At 43.7% G+C, this 17,333-nt stretch overlaps 1 protein-coding gene across 6 annotated transcripts in view; it reads left to right on the plus strand.

The window, feature by feature from the left end:
- The first annotated feature begins 980 nt into the window (after positions 1–980).
- Positions 981–17,333, plus strand: part of zbtb40 (zinc finger and BTB domain containing 40) — a 98,421-nt gene continuing 82,068 nt past the window's right edge. For 2 of the 6 annotated variants that reach the window (XM_041206289.1, XM_041206295.1), the window contains exons 1-4: positions 983–1,084; positions 3,495–4,273; positions 12,300–12,433; positions 12,870–13,068. In XM_041206289.1, the coding sequence (XP_041062223.1) occupies positions 1,026–1,084; positions 3,495–4,273; positions 12,300–12,433; positions 12,870–13,068 (1,171 nt within the window). In that variant the 5' untranslated portion in view covers positions 983–1,025. Of the gene's footprint in view, positions 1,085–1,390; positions 1,532–2,521; positions 2,579–3,350; positions 3,408–3,490; positions 4,274–12,299; positions 12,434–12,869; positions 13,069–17,333 lie in introns of those variants that run through there. The other 4 variants (XM_041206290.1, XM_041206291.1, XM_041206292.1 and 1 more) reach the window with 4 other exon arrangements.

The raw sequence follows: 17,333 nt of genomic DNA on the forward strand, positions 1-17,333 counted from the left end.
TTCCGCCACAAGGCCACCTGCAAGATCATATGGGACATTGACACTGACAACTGGAAGACAGTAAGTCACAGCCGTGACCTCTGGAAGCTGACTGTTTGGAAGGGCCTTGGAAAAAGCGAGCCAAAATGAGCAGAGGACCCAGAGAAAAGAGGCCAGCATATCGTGCACCTTCTCATCCCACTCTCTTCCTCGGCAGAGACTGCTATACGAGAGTGGGGCTCCTGAGCCATGCCAGACGGTGTTTAACACAGAGTCATCCACACGCCGCAAACCATCGTCTCAGAGATGGACGGTTGCCAAACATACCCAGGTAACAGGTAGCATATTTGAAAAGCATTTTATAAAGCAGTTTCAGATGTTGTAAAATGTTTCTAAGAGATCAAATAAGCCACTTATCAGTTTTACAAATCAACATTCAATGGTTTACCCAGGAGGGAAAAAATAGTTTAAAAACTGGGAAATAAGAATACTGGTCTGAACTGTTTTTCCCTCCTGGGTAAGTTTGTAAAAATATTTTTACACCGAATCCGTTAATATTTGAGTTTGCCGCTTGATTTGTGAGGCGGTGGATTGGCATGTGTGAACATATTATCTGCTCTTTATCACATTTCTCTATTCCTCCATCCTCCCCTGTCAGGGACTCTAAGACGAGCAGGGAGTCATATCAAAAACAAAATTACCTGGAAAAACTCAGCAGGTCTGGCAGCATCGGCGGAGAAGAAAAGAGTTGACGTTTCGAGTCCTCATGACCCTTCGACAGAACTTGAGTTCGAGTCCAAGAAAGAGTTGAAATATAAGCTGGTTTAATTATATAGGGAGTCATATCAGCTCAGTCTGCCAATCCCACCGGCACGGAGCCTGCGCACTGTGACGGAGCGGCCGACACGGAGCCTGCGCACTGTGACCGAGCAGTCGGGGCTCGCCGGTTGCTCCTATGTGACTGCAGAAAGTGGTGCTTCCGGTTGAGAGGTGCAGGCGGCCGGAAGTGGCGAGAGGCTGGATGCAGGCTGGCTGCTGGCTCGGAGATGCTCGAGATTTGGGAGCGGAGGAGAGGGGGAGCTGGAGGGAGAGTCAGCTGGGACAGGTCAGTGTGGGGAGAGGGGGAGCCGGGACAGGTCAATGTGCGGGGATTACCTAGTCGGTATCGTGGCTAGACCCAACCCGCAGCTATTCGACTGTAGAACCCTCACAGCCGCCCCATTATATGGAGATTCAGCTGAATTCTCTCATGATCACAATGGTTGTTTTATTTTAATCCCTGTTTGGAGCAATGGTTAAAAGGATTAATTCAGTATAGAGACCTCCTATCTCTAGGTGTGACATCGGCCCATTTTCACTTGTTTAAAAGGTTTGCTGCTGCATTGCCTCTAAGACATGTTTTCACACAGCCCGAAAGGCCAGTGAGAACATTTAGTGGATCAATGTCTTCCATTAAAACAGTTTAGTGCAGTTGAGACTTCCCTTTAATCCAAAGGAGCACACCGTTGCGCCATCGTATTCTGCTTCACGTTTTATTTGACTTGTGTAAATGGTAAGTTTATACAAAAAGTCTGAAAGCATTTCAGATCATATTAAAAAATAGGAGTAGACCATTCGTCTCCTCGAGCCTTCTTGGTTATTCAATAAGATCATGGTTGATGTGATGTGGCCTTCACTCCACTTTCCTGCCTGACCCCGATAATCCTTGAATCTTTCTAACAGTCTGCCTAGCTCACCCTTGAATATATTCAATAATCAGCCTCCACTGCTCCTGGTAAAAAAGAATTTCAAAGATTAATGAGCTTTCATCTCTATTTTAAATGGACACCCCTCATTTTGAAACTGCCCCCTAGTTCTAGATTGCCTCATGAAAGGAAATATCCCCCCACATCCACCCTGTCCTGCCCCCTCAGAATCAGATATGCTACTTTTGGAGACCGAGCTATGTTGCTGGTGTTTGTTTTTGGTATTATTGGTTGAGGGAGGAATGTCGATTTGATACAGGGGATATAGTGGGAATGTGTAATTGAGGTAGAAGGTCAACTGTATCCTATTGAATTTCAGAGCAGGCTTGAGAGCTGAATGATCTACCCTGTTCCTATTTCCTATGCCAATTCTTTCAATACCTGACCAGAGCCTTAGTTTAATGTTTTATTTGAAAAAGGAGGACTCCTCTGGCAGTACGACATTCTCTTAATACTGTGTTTAGATTCTAATGTTGGCTTTGAACCCGAATATTCTAACCAATCATGCTGAGCTACTCCACCTATATGGGCACATGATTGCATATGGTGGGTAACGCTCAGTTCTGCGCTTCACCGCAGTCCTTCATTGTTAACCAGGCCTGACGCTTTGTGAGAAGCTGTGATACTTCTGAATGGCACATAAATGTCATATATTGTCCTAAGTGCTCCGTTTAACTTTTCAAAGGATCCAAATACCTGCTTTGAAATTCCTGACTAGTGTCTTATTTAAAGCTACTTAATTTAAAACGGCTTAAGCCTTGGTATTTCGCTTCTTAAATTTTCCATGATTTTAATAGTGCTCAAGGTGAAGGCTAGGCCAGACAGCCAGCGAAAAATGCAGTGGATCAGTACAAGTGAGTGTTATTGCTCTAAACAGCACATTTCCCATGTCTCTACTTGCTTTCTGTGCAAGCTGTAACATTAAAAAATTGGTTTGTGCTGTTACCTTGTTTAGTTCTGGAAGCTAATGGACACTATCAGCAGATCATGTCACTGGTAGACTGAACTGGTTCAAGTGAACATTGAAAAAGAATCTATAAGTGATATGAGGCAGCATTTCTTATATATGAAAGCAACATATTGCTGATGCTGGAAATCAGAAATAAAAGCAGAAAGTGCTGGAAATACCAGGGCAGACAGGACCTGTGGAGAGATAAACCGTTACCATTTCATCCTGTTCACTTACATTGTCTTAGTCCTGAAATGTAAACCTGAATATTTCTAACATTTTCTAGTTTTATTTCTAAACTAGCCATAAGACATTTGGGGTGAAATGAATATTTTTATTTCTTCAGGACTCCTCCTTTATCCCCCATCCCATCCTCCCCATCCCATCCCCTTCATGACACATCCACCTCATCCCTCTCATATCATTTCCATCCCATTCCTTCTTTCTATACCATCCCCAATTCTATCCCTCTCATGCCTCCCCATTCCCTTTTCCATATCTTGCATGCATCCCTTCCTCTCCTACTTTCATATTGACCAGCCCCTCCTCCAGCGAAACTTGAGTATTACTCCAGATGATTTGCGTCAGATGGATCAAAAAATGTTCTCAGTACACTTAGTATCTGAATATTATAATAATGTTTTAAAATATCTAATTAACCAACTGTTATTCCACAGGTGCAGAATAACCTCACAAAACATAAAGCACTTTGAAAAGCATGGCGCAGGCTGATGGTAAACAGATTTGTTATAAAATGCGAGGCAGTTATGCTGCTATGTCACAAGACTCATTCATGATTTCTCTTTACTGTTTAAAGGTAGCCCTGGAAGAGCTATCCTAAGGAAGTTGCCTGACACTATGGAGTTGCCAAACTACGGCAGGCAGCTCATGCAGCAGCTGTACACCCTGAGAAAGGAGGAACAATTCTGCGACTGCACCTTACTCATCGGAAACACTCAATTTAGAGCGCACAAACTTGTACTGGCCGCCTCCAGTTTGCTCTTTAAATCTCTGCTGGACAACACGGACACGATTTCCATTGACCAGGCTGTTGTCTGCCCAGCAGAGTTTGCTGTTCTTTTGGAGATGGTCTATACGGGGAAAGTTCCACCAGGGAAGCACAACTTCACAAAAGTGGTTTCTGTCGCTGACAATTTGCAAATGTTTGATATCGCTGTAAGCTGCAAAAATATCATGGCAAAGATAATGAAGCACAACGTGGCAAATGAAATGCGGGTTTCTAGCCCCGCTGTAGGTCAAGCTGTACAACATCTAGAACGATCAAGACCAACAGACACAAATCAGTATTGCATAGTGCAAGAATTGGACAAGATTGAGGAGTCTGCTCCTAATGTTACTGAAATAACTGGGGCAGCAGAACAAAGCTTGCCTCTGGAAGGTTTAAACTGTGCTGGTTTAGAAAGCACTGGAGTTGCACTTCCCTCTGAGAAGAATATTCTGGTTGATACTGTTGATCCAAAACAAGGTGCTGAGCACCAAGAAAATTTAGCAGAAAACAATAGCACTAACATCCAGGATGTTAATTCCCTAGGTTGTACAGCGGGTGGAGAAATGGTCAATGAGCGAGCCAGTAAGAAAGGTAAGCTAATGATATCAGGTACAACACAGCACTAGTGTTTCCCTATGAATTGATCTTTGTAACCAGAGTCAGCAGATGATTCTCAATGAGGTGTCATTCGATAAATTTCAGTCAATAAAACATTTCAGCTTCTGGGAAATGCCTCTCAACCTCTCCCAATCAGAGATGGCAAAGATCCTTCTTAAATTAATTTTTTTAGTTCATTCACAGAATGTGGGCTTTGCTGGCTGGGCCAGCATTTATTGCCCATCCCTAGTTGCCCTTGAGAAGCTAGTGGTGAGCTGCCTTCTTGAATCGCTGCAGTCCATGTGGTGTAGGTACACCCACAGTGCCGTTAGGAAGGGAGTTCCAGAATTTTGACCCAGTGACAGTGAATGAATGGCGAAATGCTTCCAAGTCAGGATGGTGAGTGACTTGGACGGGAACTTCAGTCAGTCGTGTTCCCATCTACCTGCTGCCCTTGTCCATCTAGATGGTACTGATTGTGGGTTTGGAAGGTGCTGTCTAAGGAACCTTGGTGAATTCCTGCAGTGTATCTGGTAAATGGTACACACTGTTGCTACTGTGCATCGGTGGTGGAGGTAGTGAATGTTTGTTGATGAGGTGTCAATCAAGTGGGCTGTTTAGTCCTGGTTGGTGTCAAACTTGAGTGTTGTAGGAGCTGCACTCATCCAGGCAAGTGGGGAGTACTCCGTCACACTCCCGACTTGTGCCTCATAGATGATGGACAGGCTTTGGGGAGTCAGCAGGTGAGTTTCTCGCCACAGGATTCCCAGCCTCTGACCTGCTCTTGTAGCCACAGTATTTGAATGGCTAGTCCAGTTCAGTTTCTGGTCAAAGCAAAATACTGCGGATGCTAGAAATCTGAAACAAAAACAGAAAATGCTGCAAAAACTCAACAGGCCTGACAGCATCTGTGGAGAGAGAAACAGAGTTGATGTTTCGACTACGTATGACACTTCTTCTGAGAAGACCCTTTTTGTTTCAGTTTCTGGTCAGTGGTAATCCCAGGTAGTGGGGGGGATTCAGTGATGGTAATGCCATTGAACGTCAAGGGGTGAAGGGTAGATTCTCTCTTGTTGGTGATGGCAATTGCCTGGCACTTGTGTTACTGTAATCCTGATGTCGGCACTAAACCAACAATGAATAGGTGTGTGACAGGTTCTGGTTCTTGTTTAATATTTCAGGTCAGCCCTTGTAGCAATATTAATACATAATTGCTATTGGCTGACCACTGTGGGAATCATTGCTACAGTCGTACAGGACATTGGTGCAACCACAGCAAGAGTTCTATATACAGTTTTGATCTCCTTATTCAAGAAGGGACATAATTGCATCAGAAACAGTTCAGAGAAGGTTCACTCGGCTGATTCCAGGGGGTTGGGGGGGTGGGGGGGGCGGCGGTGTGGGGGTGGTGGTGGTGGTTTACCTTACAAGGAAAGGTTAGACAGTTTGGGCCTGTATCCATTGAAGTTGATCTTATTGAAACATATAAGACCTGAGGGGGCTTGACAGGGTGGATGCTGAAAGGATGTTCCCCCTTTTGAGAGAGACTAGAACTAGTTTAAAAATAAGGGGTCACCGATTTAAGACAGAGATGAGAACAATGTTTCCTCTAAGTGTTGTGAGTCTTTGGAAATCTTTTTCCTCCAAAGAGCAGTGGAGGCAGGGTCATTGAATATTTTTAAGACAGAGGTAGATAGATTCTCTACTGACATGGGAGTCAAAGGTTATCAGGAGTAAATGCAATACGGAGTTGAGGCCACAATCAGATCAGCCAAGATCTTATTGAATGGTGGAGCAGGCTCAAGAGGCTAACTGGCCTACTCATGCTCCTAGTTCGTATGTGAACCCCTCAAGTCGGTTTATTTGTTCGTCAATATTTGAAGATTGGCAAATCCTCGTGGAGTAATTCCCCAATTCAATAAAATGAAAATGTTTGAATTTATACGCTGCCTTTTTTTTTCTCCAGGACATCTGAAAACCAGTGATATTTTTTGGAGTGTTATTACTTTGTTCTATTAACAACAGACTTGGATTTACAAAGCACTATTAATGTAGAAAATGTCCCAAGTCACTCCACTGATGTGTAATCAAGTAAAATGGACATAGAGCCCTCAGAGAGGTCATCGAAAGCTTGATGGGTTTGCTGGATGGTTTTGCAGCAAGTGTGTGAATCAGTGAAGTGGAAGGACTTTAGGGAGGGCACACTAGAGCTTGAGGTCTAGGCAGGTAATGGTACGGTTGCCACTGGTGGGCAAAATGTGGGGCAAGGGGAGGAACTTGGTGAATTCCTGCAGTGCCACTTGTAGATGGTACGCAATGTTGGTACTGTGCATCGGTGGTGGAGGGAATGAATGTTTGTGGATGTAGTGCCGTTCGAGCAGACTACATTGTCCTGGATGGTGTCCAGCTTCTTCAGTGTTGTAGGAGCTGCACTCATCCATCACACTCCCGTATTGTGCATTGTAGATGGTGGACAGGCTTTGGGGATTCAGGAGGTGAGTTACTCGTCACACGATTCCTAACCTCTGACCTGCTCTTGTTGCCAGAGTATTTACGTGGCTAGTCCAGTTCAGTTTCTGGTCAATGGTAACCCCCAGGATGATGTTAGTGGGGGCTTCAGTAATGGTAATGCCATTGAATGTCAAGGGCCGATGGTTGGATTCTCTCTTGTTGGAAATGGTCATTGTTTGACACTTGTGTGGCGCAAATGTTACTAGGCACTTGTCAGCCCGAGCTTGGATATTGCCCAGGTCTTGCTGCATTTGGACATGGACTGCTTCAGTATCTGAGGAGTCGCTAATGGTGCTGAACATTGTGCAATGTACTTAGTATTAGAGAAAAGAGGTTGAATGGTCAGCTGTGTAGTTGGGATGGACTCAAGGAAACAGGTGCTTGAGCCCTTTTGAAACGTTGAGCTCAGGGAATGGAGAAAAACTAGAAAGAGATGGGTGTTCAGAGCAACGCTGGGTTAGCCGGGATGTGGGAGAGGATAGTTCAGTGTCATAGGCAAAAAGGAGGAGGGCAGCAGTAGAGGCAGCTAAATTGCTGGTCTTTATTTAATGACAAGGAAGTCTATGATCACCTTGCACTTGTTGGTGAGGCTGGAGAGCAAGAGAGGTTTAATGGGCTAGTTGACGTGGAGATAAGCTGGCAATTATCTTTGCTGATCAGAATGATCCTTAAGTTGTGGGCAAATTTTGGCAGTGAATCCAGTATTGAATGTCTAAACCAGTAGTTCACCAAATATGCTCAATGTTGCAGATGTGGCAGTGGTTGTGCACAGTGAGATCCTACAAACAACAATTGGATCAACTGAGCGGGAAAAAATGTTTAAGAAATCTTCTGCTTTTCTTCAAATAGTATCGGGTTCTGGGCTTCGCTGGCTAGACCAGCATTTATTGACCATTCCTAATTGCCCTTGAGAAGGTGGTGGTGTGTTGCCTTCTTGAACCGCTGCAGTCCATGTAGTGTAGGTACCCCCACAGTGCTGTTAGGAGGGGAGTTCAGGATTTTAACCCAGCAACAGTGTTGCACTCCCTAAGTACTGCTTTGAAATTTCTGTCTAGATTACATGCTCAAGTCTCTGGAGTGGGGCTTTAATTTGTGATGTCCTGATTTAGAGACGAGAGTGCTGCCATTGAATCACAGTTGACATACCTAATTGTTCAAGCAAACAGCTGACATGGACACGTGGGATCTTTTCTTAGAAGCATAGAACACTACAGCACAGAAAAACAGGCCATTTGGCCCTTCTAGTCTGTGCCGAAATATTATTCCGCTAGTTCCGTTGAGCTGCACCCAGTCCATAACCCTCCAGACCTCTCCCATCCATGTATCTATCCACTTTATTCTTAAAACTTAAGAGTGAGCCTGCATTTACCAGATCAGATGGCAGCTCGTTCCACACTCCCAACACTCTGAGTGAAGAAGTTCCCCCTAATGTTGCCCCTAAACCTTTCCCCTTTCACGCTAAAGCCATGTCCTCTCGTGTTTATCTCTCCTAATCTAAGTGGAAAGAGCTACTCGCATTTACTCTGTCTATACCCCTCATAATTTTGTAAACTTCTATCAAATCTCCCCTCATTCTTCTACGCTCCAAGGAATAAAGTCCTAACCTGTTTAATCTTTCCCTATAACTCAACTCCTGAAGACCCGGCAACATCCTAGTAAATCTTCTCTGCACTCTTTCAATCTTATTGATATCCTTCCTGTAGTTAGGTGACCAGAACTGCACACAATACTCCAAAGTTGGCCTCACCAATGTCTTATACAACCTCACCACAACATCCCAACTCCTATACTCAATACTTTGATTTATGAAGGCCAGTATGCCAGAAGCTTTCTTTACAACTCTGTCTACCTGTGACGCCACAATACTCCTTGCATTGAAATAGATGCACCCGAGAACATCTCTATCACGTACAAACCTTTGATTTCTGTCTATACATGCATTCCTCGCTTGACCTTTATTCTCCTCCATCTCACTATCTGCTCTAACACTCTGGTTCCCCTCCCCCCTGCAAATCTAGTTTAAACCCCCCGGAGCAGCACTAACAAACCTATCCACAAGGATGTTAGTCCCCCTCCAGTTCAGGTGCAAACAGTGCCATTGGAACAGGTCCCACCTTCCCTGGAACAGAGCCCAATTGTCCAGAAACATGAAGCCCTCCCTCCTGCACCATCTCCTTAGTCACGTATTTAGCTGCATTATCTTCCTATTTCTAGCCTCACTAGCATGTGACACGGGTAGCACCCCTGAGATCGCAACCCTGGAGGTCCTGTCCTTCAGCTTTGCACCTAATCTCTCTTTGCAGGACCTCCTCCTCCTTCCTATCCATGTTATTGGTCCCTACATGGACCATGACATCTGGCTGCTCCCCCTCCCTCCTGAGAATACTGAGAACTCGATCCGAGGTATCACGGACCCTGGCACCAGGGAGGCAGCAGACCATCTGGGATTCTCGATCTCTTCCACAGAACCTCTTATCTGTCCCCCTAACTATCGAATCCCCTACCACTACTGCTCTCCTCTTTTCCCTCCTTCCTTTCTGAGCTGGAGGTCCAGTCTCGGTGCCAGAGACGCGACCACTACAACTTGTCCCTGGTAGGTCGTCCCCACCAACAGTATCCAAAACTGTATACCTATTGTTGATGGGAACAGCCACAGGGGTGCTCTGCTCTTTCTGTCTATTCCCCTTCCCTCTCCTGACAGTCACCCAGCTACCTGCCTCCTGACTCTTAGGGGTGACTGTCTCCCTGAAACTCCAGTCTATTACTGCCTCTGCCTCCCGTATGATCCGAAGTTCATCCAGCTCCAGTTCCCTAACTCAGTTTGTCAGAAGCTGCAGCTGGATGCATCTTTTGCAGGTGTAGTCATCAGGGACAATTGTGCAGTCCCAGACTTCCCACATGCTGCATTCGGAGCACTCGACTGCCCTAAATGCTGCTAGGTACACTTTTGAAGTATGAATATCCAAAGGGAAGCTTCCCCCATCTTCATGTGAGCTGGTAAACTGGTTGATACCACAAGGTGACTAAACCATACAGGTAAATGGGATTCACTTGTTGGGATTTTTGACTTTTGAAGGAGTTTTTTCTTTTACATAGAGCTGCTGATTGGAGATTTTTTTTTCTGTTGACCATACTCTATAGTTCCAACAAAGCCATAGACAAGGAAATGTGTGGATCACTGTAGGATTGCTGTTCAATGACTGTCCAGAAACTGGCCAGGATTGATGATCTCCCTACTCTCAGGAGAATATTTTGAAGGTGGAAAGGAGAGAGGCTGTGAGGAAGATGTAGTTACCACCCCTTAAACAGTGAATCGTGGAAATATTTGTTTTGATGTGTTGGTCATTAAGTGTTTTGGCAAGCATCAGTTTTTGCCTCTGCTTCAGAAAGAGCACTGGTAGCACTCTTGGCTTGTACACTTGGTGTCAGCTGGGAAACTACTGGTGAGCCACTCTTGGAGGGTTTGAGGATGTTTTAAATGAGATGTTAAACTGACGCCTTGTCTGCCCCTCAGGTGAATGTGAAAGATCTGAAGGCACCATTTGAAGGAGAGCAGGGGAGTTCTGGTGTCCTGACCAATATTTATCCTTTAGCTAATACCACTTACCAGTTTAATTGATCATTTATCATGTTGATGTTAAGGAGCCCTGCAGGCTGCAATATCTTTCTAAACTCCAACAATGATTACACTTTAAAAATACTTCATTGGTGTTGAAGCACATTGACATACCCTGAGCTTGAGGAAGGAAAGTTAGAAATGTTTTCTCATTACTGACTCTAGGCCTTGGAAGTCACATGGAGATGGGGATAGAGAGGATGAAGCGATGTGGTTCTGTACAAGCAGATGCTTTCTCGGTTGTCTTGTACTTTTGCATTCTTTTTCTGCACAGATTAATTAGAAAATGCTTTGGCAATTCTAGTTCAGCTTGAAATAAGCTCATAATATTGTTCAAAATAATTTTAAGCAAAAGTACTCCTTAATCTGAGCACTTGGTCTTGTGAAAATGAGGAATTAGTCAGTGATTCCAAGTTCTTCACTTACTGAACTATGATGTAATAAAGTAAATTTCCTGGAAAAAAAGTTCTGCAGTGAATCATTACTGCCCATTGATTGTAGATTACAGAGAGAGTTGCTATTTTACACCCCTCATTGTGGATTCTTCAGCTCCTGATTTGGACCAATTCTGATCTATGTCTAGAATTGGATATAATGGGTCCTTTAGTCAGGTTTCTAATCTACTAAATTTTATATTTGCACTTCAAGATGATGTGGGTGCTGGAAATCTGAAATAAAAACAAAGTGCTGGAAAAACTCGGCAGGTCTGCCAGCATCCATGGAAAGAGAAACAGTTAATGTTCCAGTATGACTTTTCTTTAGAACTCATTGAATACGGATGTTGCCTGATAGATCAGTTAAGGTACAAGGATATATTTTTTGTCAAGGGATATGGGCGTTGCTGGCAAGGCCAGCATTTGCCCATTCTTAATTACCCTTGAACTGAGTGGCTTGCCAGACCATTTCAGAGGGCAATTAAAAGTCAACCACATTGCTGTGGGTCTGGAGTCACATGTTGGCCAGACAGATAAGGATGGCAGATTTCCTTTTCTTAAGGATATTAGTGAATCAGGTAGGTTTTTATGACAATCGATGGTAGTTTCATGGTCAGCATTACTGAGACTATCTCTCAATTCCAGATTTATTAATTGATTTTAAATTCCACCAGCTGCCATGGTGGGATTTGAACCCATGTCATCAGAGCCTAGGCTTCTGGATTACTAGTCCAGGGACATTACCACTGTGCCACCATCTTCCCCTAAGCGGATAAGAAGGAAGATAGTGGAAGGAGTGGATGTTCAGAGAGGTGAATGAGATGCTTTGCCTGAACTTTGCAGTTGTCACAGTTGCACTCGTGCAAATGATGAGTGTTTAATCACACTCCTGACTTGTGCCTTGTAATGGTGGACGGGCAGGAGTCAGGCAATGGAAACACAGTTTTGCCTGACTTGAGTGCATTAGCTTTGGCTAGCTGACCAGCAGTGTAATAGTTTCTGTGCCTTCTAGGTTCCGTTGTTCATTCTGGACAGAGGACATCCAGATTGGTTGGTTTAAAGGCAACTGTAAACTCTCCTTTTTTTCTAGGAAGTCAAGTGCCGGAACTAGAAAGATTGAGGTAGTTATGTCATTGTTGCAATTAGGTTAATATCTTGTACATTACACTGGGTAGCTCCCAACCATGTCTGATCATCCCTAAGCAAGGTGATTGGTCAATGGTGAGTTAATGCATGTGAAATTGTTTTAATTAATTTTTTTTAAGTTGGATGAAAATTCCCAGATTTAGTATTGAGGGATGTTGACATGGGTGTTGTGTGATCGCATTCTTGGGCAGTGTATGTTCTGGGCGATGTTTAAATTGACCTGTTGTGTATATCTTGTGTCAAACTTGATTTGGTTTTGCCACTATAATATGCAGCTTCTGCAGCAATAATGTTGTTTTTTGCCTCTGAGCAGAGGGGCCCAGGAATCTCTCAGAGCAAGAGTTCCTCTTGCAGCATAAACATGACCTTGCAGAGGCTGTCCAGGACCTACAGGCCTTAGTGGATTCTGTGGTTATATCTGATGACATCCCAGTGGCAGAGAAAAAGGTATTGATATTTATGTTTTAAACATTGTCTCCTCCCCATGCCATTTACCCATATCCTGCCTGCCCCTGCCCATACCCCCACCCTGTACAAAGGAACATGATGCCATCCCAGCCTTGGCACTAACTGCTGTTTCACAATGAAACATGCTTGCTCCACTCCAACCTCTCTCTTCTCCTCACCCCCATTGGAAATGGAGTAAATTCCTCTGCTGTGAGGCTGGCAGGGTCAAGTGAGCACTGTGAAGTAAACATTTCTATCACTAAAGGTGCGTCACTAGGCTTCCAGTATCATGGATGCATGGTAGAAGTGTACAAATATAGATTTATTTACCTGTGTATAGATTTGTAACATTGGAAATAGTTAAATCACTGGGATAAGATGTACTGTGGAGATTAACAGCGTCTAACCGGTGTTCACCTTCTGTGTCTTGCTTCAGGTATTCTTAGACTGCTGTAAGGAAGCAGAAAGCAGTGAAGTTTTCTGCAGGTTACTAGATAAAGTCACAGAAGAGAAGACTTTGCAACTAGAAACCCTGATATTTGTGCTTGAACAGAACAAAGAAGCTTACCCCAGGCTGCAAACTGTGCTTCAGAACTTGAACCGAAATCTACCCATAGAACGGTTAATACTAACTGGTGAGTCCCTGCATCAGTAATGAATACTCGCTTGGTAGTACAAAATTTGAATGCTGCTGATAAGAGAAGTGCCGTCACAGCATTTCATCTTGCACTCATCAGGACAGATGCAAGAATGCCAAATTTTAAAGGGAAATATGAATATATGTAGCTTCTAGCAAGTGTCAGTCAGCTACATTACGAGCTTGACTGATAATTTTAAATTGGCTATTAGCGTAATTCTTAGCACACTCGGGATTATTCAGCAAATGCTGCCCAATCGTGGAGTCATATTTAATACTAGACATTATGTTCTGAGTTTTGCAAGCGTGGGTTTGTTGAATAAGCTACATATATTCATGTGCAGGAGCCTCGTCTCTGTAGGCAAAAGGAGTATGTCCAACGTAGCATCATTTTGTATAAACAAAAGCAGGGGAGGCAATAGCTCCCTGGTGCATTCGTCAAAGCAACACCTTGACCAATCAGAGCTGACTTGCTAACCAATTATCATCCCTTTTCTCGTGCAGTATATGAAGTTGTTATTGCCTTTGAAATTTGATATTCTTATGGCTGTCCTGATGAGTGCAAGATGGAAAGCTTTAACAGCATGTCTCTTTTCAGCAGCATCAGTAACTTTAGTCATAGTACAGGTTCTGTACCAACTAGTAGATTAGTGTGTTAAATTGGGGCTGTATTCAGTGATTTAACCTTTGGTTTTAGTGTAGAATGTGTAAGATTTCTAAGAGTAGATTGTTCTAGAGGTGTATTAACCTTGGGTCTCATTGCTTTGAAAGAAAATGGCTTGTTGGCACCACAGCTTTGAATTTTATATTTGAAGTTTAGTTCGTAGTGCTAAAGTAAGTAAAAGGGAAAAAAACAATGTTGCTTACATTTATTGTTGCATCATGACTTCAGGATGCCCCAAAGTGCTTTACAGCCAATGAAGTATGTTTGAAGTGTAATCACTTTTGCAACTGAGGAAACACAGCAGCCAATTTGCGGACAGCAAGTTCACAGAAACAAATATGTGATAAAGATCAGCTTTTCTCAATGATGAAGATAGAAGGATACATTTTGGCCAGGGCTGTGATAAGGTGAGGTGAGAGTGACTGTTCTTGAAATCAGGGCAGCATTTGACTGAGAGTGGCATCAAGGAGCCCCAGCAAAACTGGAGTCAATGGGACTTACGGGGTGGGGGGATCGCTCCACTGGCTGGAGTCATACCTAGCACATTGGAAGATGCTTGTGATTGTTGGATGCCATCTCAGCCCCAGAACATCACTGCAGAGAGGCTAGTGTCCTAGGCCCAAACATCTTCAACTGCTTTATCAATGACCTTCCTTCCACCATAAGGTCAGAAGTGGAGATGATTGTTGATGCTTGTTCAGTACCATTCGCAACTCATCAGATACTGAAGTAGCCCATGTCCATTTGCATCAAGACCTGACAATATTCAGGCTTGAACTGATAATTGGCAAGCAACATTTCTGCCACACAAATGCAAAACACTAAGATCTCTAACAAGAGAGAATCTAATCATTTCCCTATGACATTCAGTGGCATTACCATTGCTGAATCTCCCGCTGTTAACATCCTGGGGGTTACCAATGATCAGAAATTTAACTGGATGACCCATATAAATACTGTGGCTACAAGAGCAGGTCAGAGGTTGGGAATTCTCACCACCTGATTCCCTAAAGCCTGTCCACCACCTAAAAGGCACAAGTCAGGAGTGTGATGGAATACTTGCCTGGATTAGTGCAGCTCCAACAACACTCAAGCTTGATACCATCCAGGGCAAAGGAGCCCACTTGATTGAATCCACCAACTTAAGCATTCACTTGCTCCACCACTGATGCACAGTGATGGCAGTGGTCCTATTTACGAGATGCACTGCAGCAACCCTTGTCAAGCCTCCTTCGACAGCAGCTTCCAAACCTGTGACCTCTGCCACCCTGAAGGACAAGGGCGGCATGGGAACACCACCACTGACAAACTCCGGTCCAAGCCACACACCATTCTGACTTGGAACAATATTGCCGTTCCTTCATTGTTGCTGGCTCAGAAACCTGAGACTTGCTTCCTAACAGCACTGTGGGTGTACCTGCATCATATGGACTGCAGTGTTTCAAGAAGACAGTTCACCACCACCTTGTCAAGGGTTTTTAGGGGATGGATGACAAATGCTGCCATAGCCAGCGATGTCCACATACTGTAAAAGAATTTAAAAAAGACTCCCCTGCTCTTCAAAAGCATTCCACAGGACCTTTGATATCCACCAGAGAGGGCAAGCACAACATTTAACATTTCACCTGAATAATAACACCTCCCACAGTAGTGCACTTGGAATGTCAGCCTGGATTATCTGTCCAAATCTCTGGAATGAGACTTGAACCATGACCTTCACTTTCAAGTGAGTGCTACCACTGAATGACAACTGGCACCTTAAAGAACGTGTGGTTACGAAGCAGTTTTAAATTGTAGTTACTGTTGCAATGCAGAGAAACATGGCAACCAGCAAGGCTCCACAAACAGCTGACTAAGAAATGAAATGTATGTTTGTGATGTTGACTGAGGGGCAAATATTGACTGGGACACTGGGAGAACTCCGCTGCCCTTCTTGGAATAGTAGCTTGAGATCTTTTACATCCACCTGAGTGAAACAACTGTCCTCCACAGTGGAGACTCTTTTCTCCTTATGCTGTTTTAGGCTGGGCTAAGATTCGCTTACCTTTTTAACAAGTTGGCCTGAGTCCTCACAAGCTTTAAGGTGAGTGCAGCCATTAATTGATTCTAACATAACTTAGTAGCAACCAGCCAATATTACAGAGCTGATTCGATTTGGAAACTTTTACCTCTTTAGAGGTGTGTTGTGATTATGTAAGCGCCAAACAAATATTTTTGCAAGTTTTAGTCTGAGAATATAACCAGACCCTAGCCTGGATTTTTTAATGTGGTTTAGCTTATACCCAAGCAGTTTGAAATGGTTGTTAGGTGAAGCGTAGTATTTGAATTCTACTTTCTGACGTTGGCTTGTTATCTTTACATGCACAATTTGAAGTTCAGATTTGGACATGTCTAGAAAGGAGAACATTGTCTACATTCCTTTAAATTTGATTTACCCAATTATGGAAGTATCAGGATAATGGGCCAGGAGACTTAAGAACTAGCAGGCAGAACAGAAGGGAAAATAAATCTGAAATCTAACACAAGCCTACAGGCAACTGAAAGAGCAGCCCAATCCTGCTGTTTGATGGCTGGGGAAGTGGAGGTGGTGCTGAATGAGATGGTTACTCTCTGCCACTCCACAGTACTGGTCCCTTAGGTCAGCATTGCAGCAAGCAGGAAGGAGCTAGGTCCAAGGATCTGACTGCAGCTGACTATTCCTGTCACTGGATGTGTCAGCACAATGCTGCATGGCAGCTACAGGTCACCCTGCAGTAGATGGCACAGGTCTCTATTTCACCCAGACCTTGTGAGGGCAATTCCCCATGGTCATTGTCAGGGAGCTGTGCCAGAGGCACAGGTTGATGCCACTTTGGCAGATGAAGCTAATCAGGGTATACTGACCACCCGAATGTACCTTTTTCATAAGAGCATAATGTACTGCAATTCAGGTGCTCCTGAAGAAGCAACCGTCATTATGGCTAGTCAAACAGTCAGGTCATGTGTAGTTTGGATATTTACTCTCCGAGCAGTTTATGTGCTGTGCTGCTACCATTTCCTAATCCCTAAATTCCTTTAACATATTGACCTCTGCTGCTCATCATGAAGTTTCTGAGTAACTACCTAGATTACATGTTGCAGACACCGAGGTGTACAAGACAAATGTTGGAACCTTAAAGCTGAGTTTGTAATGTACTTTTTTAATAAATAGGTTTCAGCAGAAGATGCCTGTGTCTGGATTTCTTTATCAGACACTGACTTTAGACAGATGAAAAATATAAATTTTAATGAGGCATGCCAAAATTTCACCTTTACATACATTAGCTGTTTCTGAAATGGAAGCAGATAGTGGGACCTATTTGGAAAGGGTTCATGTGAAGCAGAATCAATATCCTTGAAAGAATACTGTGACTTTTAAAATTCTATTGCTGCAAAATTGCAATAATTGCCAGCATATGGATGTTACACAAAAGAGGTAGAATCATAGAATGTTACAGGACTGAAGGAGGTCACTCAGCTCATTGTACCTCAGGCCATAGTTCTTAGAGCTATCTAATTACAGTAGTTTTCATTGCTTTGCAATTATTTTTATTTATGAATAATTGTTTCCATTGGTCGGG

The sequence above is a fragment of the Carcharodon carcharias genome, chromosome 15 (genome assembly GCF_017639515.1).
Source record: "Carcharodon carcharias isolate sCarCar2 chromosome 15, sCarCar2.pri, whole genome shotgun sequence".
NCBI lineage: Eukaryota > Metazoa > Chordata > Chondrichthyes > Lamniformes > Lamnidae > Carcharodon > Carcharodon carcharias.